Raw genomic sequence first — 11,611 nt, forward strand, 5'->3', positions numbered from 1 at the left:
GGGGAAAAAAAAAATCTACCTCCTCCCCCTTCTTCTTACCTCCTCCACTTCTTCTGGTGTAAGTTCTTTTCTTTTATGAGGGTGGCCTGCACCAGGTCGAAATGCTCCCATTGGGATGTTAATATTAGCCTGTGAAAAGGAAATTATGATGCATATAAATGACTGATGGACATACAGCTGGTAAATGTATGGTTACAGTTGGTAACCAAAAAAAGGTGGGACAAGAGTATAGAAATTATCATGGTTTCCAAGCACTCATGCCTTCAATGTATGCATTATCATACCACTCCCAAAAGAAAGGGAAGTGCTTTAATCTCCATTTTAAAGTGAAAGTGAAAAAACAAAGCTATCTAGAAAGTTTTTGAAGTTCTGCACTTAGTCCAATGCTCCCTGATTTCACTGGACTTTAAACAAAAGAGTACTAGACACTAACGTGTCTTCAGACATCTGGGTCTGCTTCAATTTGATCAAGGTCAAATAGAATGTGAGTGCCAGAATCAGCATTTAAGTATAAATGACACAAATCCTACAATAATACCAAAACCGCTGGACCTCTCTCCCTCCCCCAGTGACACCAGTTCTCACTTCATTTAATCACAGGTAGTTAAGAAGGAAAGCCTGTCCTGAGACAACTTAAGCCATGAGTGTTTAAAGTGTGACTTTGCCAACAAAATTTACCCATGGGTGCTACAGACTGCAGATGTAATGCCTTAGTCCTGGGAATGTGTCCCTTGGTTGCAAAGAGGATCTGTGGGAAAAGCAGGAAGGCTTTTCAACCCTCCAGCCCCTGCTGGGTTCTGCCCACTCTGCAATGGGGGCTCAGGTCGAGGAAGGCTGAGCCGGCTCCAATGCCAGAGAGACTGCTAGCTCCCAGCTTTAGCAGACTCCCTCCAGTACGATACCCACATGACTGCATTGGTCTGATTTTTTATCTGTGGCAGAAAGCCAGTAGCCATAACATAAAAGGGGCTTATAATAGATGCCTTAAAAGTAAAGATTTTTGAGTAAAGAATGGCAGAAAATGTTTGTTAGGAATGTATCTATTTCCCAATGTGACCCAGCCTAGATTATTTTAAAAGTCAAATGGTGTGATCAACTAAGTGCACAATTTATACCTATTCTTATATTGTGATCTCAGAAGAAAAGCTGCTCCTAGGAAACGTCATCAAAATATCATGACTCCCACTGGTAAAACCAGGAGGTGAATGGGTAATGTTATGGAGCAGAAGCAGAGAACCTTCCAACAGTGAGCTGTTATTGTAGTTTACCATCTGACTGATTTGCATTAAATGAAGATGAATAATCCCATCCTTCTGCTCAAATCGTGGCCCTGCAGATCATGCCTGGGTTGGGCAAACACAGGAACAGAGCCCACTGTTTTCAGTGAAAACAACAGTTCTGATAGCTGCAATCAAATGTCCATTTGCCAAGAAATAAGCACCTTTCCCTGCATTCTATTTATCTATTTCCCTTCATTTTATCTATGCAACGTGATGCTGCCATTGCAGTGGGGCTGGCAGATGCCTGTAGGGCCATGTACTTTGTAGACAACGGGGTATTAATTTCATAATGCTTTTTCACTAAGCATTAGTTTAGATATTGTGAAACCTTTCACCTGCACTTCCTAAGTTCCCAGGAGACAGGGCATTTTCAGCCTTGCAGTCTTTAACTGATTATTGCATTTAGGAGTGGAAAAATACCAGCTTTGCTGCTTTTGATTTTTAAACCTCTCCCCCGCCAGGCTCTGGTACCTCTGGGCAGCTTCTTTTTTGGGAATATGAAACTCCTCTGCACTTTACAGCTAGCGTGGTCGTACAAGTTTGCAGAGTTAAGAGTTCTCTCTCCTCTTGGTGCTCATTTTGAACTCGGGCATTCCTTCCCCTTGGAGTCAGGAAGAGCAGAAGTCAGCCTTCCACGGCCACCCAGGGCACATCACAGCGTGGGGATTCTGACACCTGGTCCCTACGCTTCCTATTGTGACTGACAGACCAACTGCAACTAGAAATGGTTCAGGAAACAAAAATGAGTCACTAAGTGCCAGACTGCTAATTAAATCAAATAAGCTGCTCTTTGGTCTGCTTCAGCATTTTCACTGAAATCTGTGTCACACTGAAGTGGTTTGAACTATTTTATCTGCAATAAATCCATTCACATCAGAGTTTGGACAAGATGTACGCCGACATGAAATATTCACTTGGTGAAATGAGCAGCCTTTAAGACATAGTTTAACACTGTCTGGATCTGATAACACATACTATAAAATATTTCTAGTGTGAAATGAAAGTATGACTGATTTTCAAACAGTTCCTGACCAGAAGTAAAGAGTCCTGAGCTGTAAACCTCTCTCTAAACCTGGTCCCCTCTCACAGATGAGCGGCCATGTAATGGGCAAACAGGGGGCCAAATTCTGCACGCCAGTATAGCTCTGTAAGGACTGTACTGTGCTGTGAACAGCACAAATTTGCAATTTTGTTTTAAAAATACATTTCAGGGCTCTTGTCAGCCATATGCTAGGACAGAGATAGTACCCTCAGGGACCTCTTCCTCAGGTATTCCTCATCTAGTGAAATGATAAACAAGAAAATTTTTGTTCCAAACTCCTGAAATCCTAAATTATAATTGTTTTAGACAGATTTTCTAGGTGTGATTATTATTTTTAATCATACTAGTTATTAAAACTACTGGCTTTGCATCTTCCATTGGTTTTGGAAAGTGTCTACCATATTTTGGATGTCATTTCAGTTTTCATAATGAGTAGGTACGCATACTGATGTACTGGGCTAAGGTCTTCTTGAAAAGATTGAAGGAAAAATATCTGGCAGCATGACATATAACATACATTACTGGTTTGACTTGATTAAACTGGTACTTAGAGATGTGTATATGTTCTTCTTTCTGTTTACTAGAGACAGCGTATCCAGATCAGGAACTGTTGGGTCTTAAATTACCGGCAGCCATGCATGAGTTGAGAGCTGTTACGGATAAGTTCTCCAGCATCACAGCCATTCCTCACTGTCCAGAAGGAAGACTGAATAAGCTGGAAAGCCACTTTGGTATAAACATATTTAAGTTAAAAAAAGAAACACAGGAACTACAGAGAAAACTGAATGTAAACCAGAAAAAAAATAGGAAACACCCTTACCTCTGGAGAAAGCCAAGAGCAGTGTTTGTAGGAAGAATATTGTCAGCCAGAGCTATACAGAGCCTTTTACATACTGAGAGGGGGAGGCCAGCAATGAATGTTACCGGGAAATAACAGTACTTTGGCCTTTTACTGCCCCGAACTACTCCTGGTAACCAGTTGCTGCCTTTAACTTTCCCACATCTGTATTCAGTGGCTGTTGGCAAATGATTTTAGTGTTCATCTCATATGGTCAGGAAGAGGCCACTTTGACAAAAGAGTACCATGAAATACTTCAGTTAGTAAAGTGTCATTACATTTCTATTGCTGCAGCACGATGTATATTCTTCAGGGGATGTCAGTCAAACTATAATAGCATGTAATAGCAAAGGATCATAATATATATGAATCACAATGTATAAAAGTAATGTGGCATTTAGAGTCATGGTTCTTAGAGCGTTCAAAGTGTAATAGGCATCAATTCAAGTGCAAGTCTCCCTGCTGGAGCAACCTTTGGCACAATGTTCAATAGATTTATTTTAAAGTTTCTGCTGTAATTTTTCTCATTATTCAAATTACCTTCCCAAATTAAAAGTTTCTTAAAATATTAAACTTGGTCCTTAAACTTAATGCATTTTTTAATGGATAAACTAGAAGTATTTTTTTACATTTAGAAGTTGGAAAGTCATCATAAAACTAAAAAAGAGTCTATAACTGCTTCTTTAAGGAAAATAGTAAGCCAAATTAATTCCTTAAAAATGTTTATACATGCCTATGGAGTTTAAACGTAAAACAGAACTATTTTTGAGCTATAAATTATCTACATTTTTTTCATTAATCATACAAATATTTCCATAGTCACTGTAAGAGAGAGATGAAAATTTGAACTGAGTTACATCAATGGCAAGCTTCTGATAATTTCAACTGAATTATAGTACAGCAGTTTGCATGCCTGTTCCAGTGGAGTTGATGATGACAAAGAGAATTAGCATTTTTACGGTGCCTTGCAACTTCAGTATGTTGTCTAGCCCCCGGGTAGTTAATCTTCTGGATATTCCAATCCATTGAGTTAGTATTATCTTGGGAAAACAGAGGATATATTAGACTTCAGAAATTAAATTTTTTGTTTCTTATGTAATTTAAGGGAATCTGAACTCATGGGAAAATTTGGTTGCAAGCGCATTTTACAAAATACATGAAAATTCTGTAAAGTTCTGGAGCTCAGGAGATATTTTGGCCTTCTGACAAGAATCAATGATAGCGGGAGCTAAATACAGTATTCAAGATGCTATTTCATGAAGATGTTGGGATAATTCTCAAGCTGCTTCTTTTACAAGAATGTAACAACCACTTTCATCCTCATAAGTATATGCCATTTGAGGAGGTATGTGACATGTAAGATTTTTCTAAATTAAAACATCAACATTTCTCTCATTTTACTTTGGCTTTTAGATAAAATGCTTCTTAAGCAAATATTTGAAGTTGTGGGGTTGTTTTCAAAAGGAATGAGACACAAAAAACTTCAATAGCTATGCCATCTTTTTAGCCTATAATTCTTCCAGCATTATTTTAACTCTGTGGAAAATATAACAGCTGCAACAACTAGTTTTACCCATAATGCAGAAGTATCACCGTGCTTTGCTTAGCTGATCCACCAACAGACATAACCTAACACTGGAAAGACCATGCAAGCAAGCAATCAACCAACCTACCATCTGATCCAGTTTTTTATCAGCTCAGATTATAAGATGCTCTTCAGGTCAAACTTTTTCAGTGCTTTTGTATCTACCAAGCTTTACACTTCAGAAAAGTAATGCCGAGTTAGCACTTCTGCACTGTTTTGTATGAGCAAAATGCAGTTTGCCAAGCAATGGAGATCGAGACTGATTATTTCATTATATTAGAAACATAAATACTGTCTCTTACCTGAATGGCTTTGACATGTGACGCTGGCTGTTTTGACATTTTTAAGACAGAGGCTTATCCCTGCAAGCAAAATAGGAAAGTGTTACAGGCTCTGACATTCTGATAGCTCAGGGAGATAAGCTAGAACTTAACCCATGCTGCCTCTTGACAGGCATCCATTTCATCTGCCCAGCTCCTGTTTCCTTCTCAGTTTCAGGGTTGCTTACTTATTCCTTCTGAATATCAGAAAGAGACAGAACACCTGAGCTTCTCCAATTAATCTTTCATAGCCACAAATGGAGCTCTCTCTTTCACATTAAAAACAATAATGAGTAGAGATAAGGAATCTCTCAAACCCTAATGGCATTGTAAATTGAGTAAGTATTAAGGGAAGCATTGGAGGATAAACAATGTATGATTATTTCTGTCACAGTATGTATGTGGGAATTATTAGAACTCTCAGTTTAAACCTTCTTTGTAATAAAGCACAACTTGCTACAAAACATTGATAAATGCAGACATAACCATTTTCTGAGTCACAAATCCTTGCAAATCTTTAATGCCTACAGATTGAAAATTATCAAGATGGTCAAACTGTAAAGTTCTGTTTGACAATTGCTGGGACACAATGTAGCCTCTCTTCAAAGTTGTAGATCATATAGATCCATTGATTTTCTTTAGCAATGAGATAAAAAAGAACAGAAGTTTTCAGATAATTTTATGCAGGCATAGAAATATGGACTGAATCAGTATTAATATACAATAACAAAGGGAAAAACACCAAAAGAAAAGTCAAAGATTCTGTAAAGGTAGGGAAAAAAAGGCAAGAAAGAAATTTTACTATCAGGTTAATTGAAACATTGCCTCAGCCTTTTATTATTTCACTGAGAAATAAGATTTTAACTGTACCAGATCTTCATCAAAGTCTGGTTATTTAACTTATTTCATTATAAAAAGGTTCTAAAAGGTGAGAAATTAGTTGACCAGAGAACTCATTGATCACAAAGTACAGCATATTTTGGCTACAGTATTTAATCTGAGATGAGAAAGAAAATATTGAGAAAAGTAAGAAATTATGTAGGAGAGCATAGCAGAAATACATGGAGAAACCAAAAGTGGGTCAAAGATTTTGGTACTCCAAAGAGTGCAATTGTCATGTGGAGGTGGTACCAAAGAAAGACATAGATGAGTCATAGGTTGGCTTCAGCCTGGAATATCAGCCTTAAATTGTACCACTAGGGCTGCATAGAAGACTTGCTCTTGCATATTCTCATGTTGGCTTTAAATTTGTGTATAATGCTGAGCAAAACATAAAGGAGAAATGACCTGCCATTAGAGGTCTCTCTCTGATTGCACTCTCAGCTGTAAAGAGTGCTGTCCAAACCAACACACGCCCTTAAGACAGAGGGCATCATCTTCATAGATTGCTTTGGGTTTAATTTGCTTCCACTAAACTAGTAAATCAGAAAAAAAATCCTACCATGCAAAATAAATCCAGCATGCTTCTAGTGAGTTTTATATTGTGGTTTTACATTTACATTTACAATCTTAAAATCACAGCTAGTTTTAAAAACTTCACAATTTACTTTGAGGGATGAAATCTCAGCCACTGAAGTTCATAACAAAATTTGAAGGATTTACCGTACTCTCTTGCTTTCCTTTTTGAAAATCTTTACTATGCATAGAATAACTGTGCTGTTAACCAGGGGTTGTATTCCAAAGATAAATACAAAACAAGCCCACTGTTTGTTGGAAAGATATGACTCATAATATAGAAAAGTTTAATTAATTTTTCTTATCAGCTCCTCTTTCTAATCAGAAAGAAAAACGAAAACAAAAGCACAGGAAATTAACATAAAATATTTTATGTTTGTGGATCTACTTTGTAAAAGCTGTCACAAAGAAATCCAAGCTAAGATATACTCCTTCATCTCGCCTGCCTGTGCATTGCAAAAACACTGATACACACTTCTTGGGTCACCTCAAGCTAAATGGGCAAGGACTTACATTGAATCTGGACTATAGAACAAGCACAGTGATAGTGCTCTTCAGTGAGGTGCTCTGGGTTCACAAGCAGTCTGCGTTCTAAATGATTGCAATCAGACTCCAGTTCCTAAAGACAGATGCATTATACAATTTTGTAGGACTGCTTTTGGAGGAGGTGATTTTCCTACCAGTTCATGCTGTCCTCATTACCGCCAGAGAAATCAGGACAACAGCATGCTACTGAGTAAAAATAGACAATCTTCTCTGGCTCTCTCTCTTCCCTCCTTTCCCTGAGTTTCTCTCCAGAGTAATACTGACCATCAACCACAGGAAAACAAACCTTAGATCACAGATGCATCTATTACTAAAGTGATTAGTTAATTTTTATAAATTCCTTTGTTCTTTTGCCACGCATCTCAGAGAGTGAGTCAAGAGTGCTGCTCTGATTGTATTAAGCTATTTCTGGCATTCCAATCAGCTCTGCAAACTTGAAAAAATCACTCCTCACCCTCACTTCCACAGCAGGATTTCACATGCACGCAGCCACAGAAACGCAGACGCGTGTAGCCTGTATTCCCCGGTGTCTTTCTGGCCTCCCCACACCTTACCTTTTACCTTTTATGGGCTGCATGCTGAGCCAAACTTAGACAGCAATGGCAATGTTAGTTCACTTTGGAGCTGTTTTATGCCAGACTTCCCCTGCAAATTCCCTTGCTGCGCAGTGCAAGTACTCATGAACAGGACTACTTGTGAAATTCACTACTATAGTGAAATAAATCAGTGTTTTGAAAAGAACCTTTGTAAAACAAAGGACCTATCTTCTGTCCCTCTGCTAAAAATAATTTCTTATAGGGCTGCAGCAAGATAATAAGCTGACTTACACAAATTGCTTTAAATACTATGAGATATCATAATGCCATCTTTTGTAATCTGCACAAGAGACATACAGTAGGACACAGACAACAGAAAAAGCCCTCCCCCCGTCCCAGCTGGAAGCTGTCCTTTCCCCCCACCGCACTCACGGCATCAAGCACAACGGGTATTTTGGACACAGAACTGCACTGTACTAGCTTATTAAAAGGCTTTGACAGGAACTGCACTACTGTGCAACTCAGCTAGTACAAAGAAAGAAGAGAAACCCCCACTTTGCAGCTTCCAGCCTACTACAAAAAAACTTACAACATGCTCTGGGCAAACGCAATCACATTTTCTGTGATGCAGTTGTCTCCACTACAGTTACCTGTTAAGCTCACAGTGGAAAAACACCTCTCTTACCACCAAAATCCCCATGTAGTATTTCACTAGCGTTAACAAACATATGGAAAAAAATAAGCATGTACCTATGTACTACAGTATTCAAGCTAATACACAGTTACACTTCTTATGAGTTACTAGGTATTTAAGTGACTTTCTGTTCTAAATCTTTAAAGATCCCCACAGACTATGAAGCAATAACTATAACAATCTGCTCTGAATACTCTGACACACTGCACGAGACATTAAAATTAGCAGAAACCCACAACTATTGCAGTCTCCTTGCAGCAGTAATTAAAAAAAGTTCTCGTCAGGGTCTTTCAAGTTTTTAATTGACCCCTTCAAGATTAGCTTACTTATTTACTTATATAAGAAAAGTTCCAAACCGTCAAGTGGGTATGTGCACCTCCTTTCGATGCTGAAAGAGGTACCTTCTTCTAGCAGCTGTGGTATTGACTGTGATCCTTTTAATGTGTCTGAAATAGCTCCGATGCTTTCAGCCCGGACGGCACTGAGAGCTGCTCCAGGCTGGAGTGGGACTCAGCTGAGAAGCAAAGTGTAAATGGGAATTCCTGTCATAGCTTCCAGTTGTTCTTCCTAAATATAGAGTTTGATTCACTCTGTAACTTGGTCCCCTGGGACACTTGACCATCGTAAAGCCAGGGCTCAAGTGTCAAGCAGGAGGTGTTGAAGGAACACACCTTTGGGACCTCTTCCTGCCCTCCCTCTCCATGTTGTTCTGGGATTTTCACAAATGTCAGGCACACGTAGGCAAAAGGTAACGCACAACTCCTCCCGTGGTGTTCGGGGCAGCACATGCTTCCCTGCTGCCACACAGGAGAAGGAAATAATTATGGAGACGTAATTATGAAGAACTCACCTCAGAGGGACTAACTAGAGGAGGTGAATGCCATACCAATGTGACTGTATCGCTGCCGGATTGGGAGCGAACTCACACAGCAGCTGCTTTGGGGTCTTGGCATAGTGTTCCTGCATGCAGGACAGCCATGCTTCTGGGGAGGAGAGCTCCTGACCATGTGAGGCCATAGCAGCCAGCTGCTGAGCCTTAGGGCATGTGGATGAAGAAATGCTAAAGGAAGAGCATAGGGGGGAGTTGCTGTGGCTCATGAGGAAAGTGAAACTTTATTATACAGTCATGCTCATGCTGGTTGGAATATTGTCCTTCGGTAGAGGCTACCACAGGACATCTGCCACAGCAAGGTGTGCATGGGACATAGCCTCATGTTTCCACTCCCAGAAGCAGAGCCTCCTGTTCACAGCATCTTCACAACAGTGAACTGTCCTCTTCATCACTCCTCTGCTGTACCTGTTCTCCACCTGATCCACAGTACTAATGGTGAAAACAGCAGTGTCGTTAATGGGCAATGCTTTACTGGACATTTGCTGCTCCTGCTACTTGCAATTTTTAGAAGTTCAGCAATTTCCAAAATTAGTGCCAAAGACATTTATAACAACTAGTGGGTGGAATAGAGATTTCAGAGAGGATTTCCCTTGATTTTAACTTTTTGAACTATCACTTTTTATTTCAAGAATCTCAAAGAGGAAGATGACCACCCAGACCACGTTGTTAAGCCTGTGAATCACACTCTGCTGCCCTCTTTCCTGAAAGTGCTGTCATCTGGAAGCAGCTGAAGAAGCTGATGACTTGCTCCAGCAGCTTGCAGGCTACTCACAGTCACACTCTTCTCAAGGATCCATGACAAGATGGACACACATCTAGTCATGCAACAGGCATTTGTGTTAGGTTGAGACTGATGGAAGTACATAGAGCAATCAGTTCCTTCCAATGAAACTCCTTGGGCTATCTCCTCAGAAAGGCTGAGCATGGTTGTTGTCAAATATTTTGAGGCATGAGAAGATTATTGCACTTAAAACATGGCAGAGTTCGCAACAGGGCTTACAGACCTGTCTTTTGCCTAGAACTGAGGAGTTTGCTTCCAGGAGGTTGAGACCACATTAAAGCAAAGCTGGAGTCAGATAAATTACTTTATATATCCCCCTGTGAAGGTTTATATTTACAACTAAAGTATTAGAAGGCAATGGAAGAGGCGATATATTTTTGTAACATGATCTTGTACATGAATTTATTTCAATTTCTATTACATTAGTTTTATTACAAACAAGCTCAGGAATACACAGTTCTTTCTTCCATGTGTCATTAATTTAGCAAAGGTAGGCCATTGCTTACATTTTATAATCCCATCATCTTGCAAATAAGTCTAAGAAATACCAGCTCAACACTGTATCTTTCAACAAATTTTCATGGCAGTGACAAGTAATTTAGTAGGAAGTGTCAGTGATGTGTAAATAGGAAAAGAATCTACCTCTGTCACACACCTAACACCCATAAACTATCACACCTAAACTGTATTAAATTGTTGGGATAAAGGAATAAACCCAAATTTTATCACTAATATCAGAAAATGTAGATCTGAAGAGATTTTAAGGCAAAAAATAGACCTTTTTTACCATTATTTTGCAGAGTACCATTGCCTTTGAATAACTACTGGGATGCACAGCCCCATGACTTGCAGATTCATCTGCCAAATACGTTCAGCTGATGATTTAGTAAGTAAATACTGAGGCATATGTGCCTTTCAGATGATGGATTCAACACCTGGCAAGTTAGGGCCAGGTACATTGACACACGCTGCATAAAATTGTTACGCCTCCTGTAGAGAAGTCCAAAAGACATAGTAACAATGAATTTATTTGAGGTATGAAAAACCCAATACAGTTAAAAATATACTTTCATTGCATTCCTAGAAGCTTGTCTAATTAACATGCTTTCTGGAACAGCTTATTTGTTTTGAAAACGGAGTTGATGCGTAACAGAAACATGTATGTATATTACTTCTCAGCTGAGATATTTCACTGCATAATGTCAGAATTGTTTCTTTAAGCAGTCACTACTTAATATGCTATTTAAATGTTTTGCTTTTTGAGAAACCTCAGGAGCACAGATATAACTTCCCTGAGGCTCCCAAAAGGAAAATATTTTTTTCTATTATAGAGCAAAATGTTTCAGTGTAATGCAAACAATGTAATACAGTTGAAAATACAAGTCAACAAAGGAGCAGTCTCAATCTCAGCTCACCAGAAACAAGACTTTTTTGAAGCAAAATGTTAAAAAATACATTCCTAGGGATTTGCTTCAAATTACAAAGTAGTAGCTTCATATTATAGACCTTTCACAATGCAAAACGTTGCTTCTCTATCTTAATTTTACCTCTATAAATTGCAGTTAGTTACTAGGTGAGAATAGTGGGACCAGGATATTAAATATTTGGTTAATTAATTCCTATCTCTATCTTCATTTTAATT

The 11,611-nt window shown here is 38.9% G+C and overlaps 1 protein-coding gene across 1 annotated transcript in view; it reads right to left on the minus strand.

The window, feature by feature from the left end:
• The window catches only part of SMPX (small muscle protein, X-linked), a 12,495-nt gene extending 3,706 nt beyond the window's left edge, over nt 1–8,789 (minus strand). The window contains exons 1-3 of the mRNA XM_010191742.1: nt 8,653–8,789; nt 5,048–5,107; nt 40–129 (exon numbers count right to left, since the gene is read on the minus strand). Coding sequence (XP_010190044.1) covers nt 40–129; nt 5,048–5,086 — 129 coding nt within the window. The 5' untranslated portion in view covers nt 5,087–5,107; nt 8,653–8,789. The remainder of the gene's footprint in view (nt 1–39; nt 130–5,047; nt 5,108–8,652) is intronic.
• Nucleotides 8,790–11,611: the final 2,822 nt, after the last annotated feature.

Source organism: Mesitornis unicolor, unplaced genomic scaffold (genome assembly GCF_000695765.1).
Source record: "Mesitornis unicolor isolate BGI_N332 unplaced genomic scaffold, ASM69576v1 scaffold5609, whole genome shotgun sequence".
NCBI lineage: Eukaryota > Metazoa > Chordata > Aves > Mesitornithiformes > Mesitornithidae > Mesitornis > Mesitornis unicolor.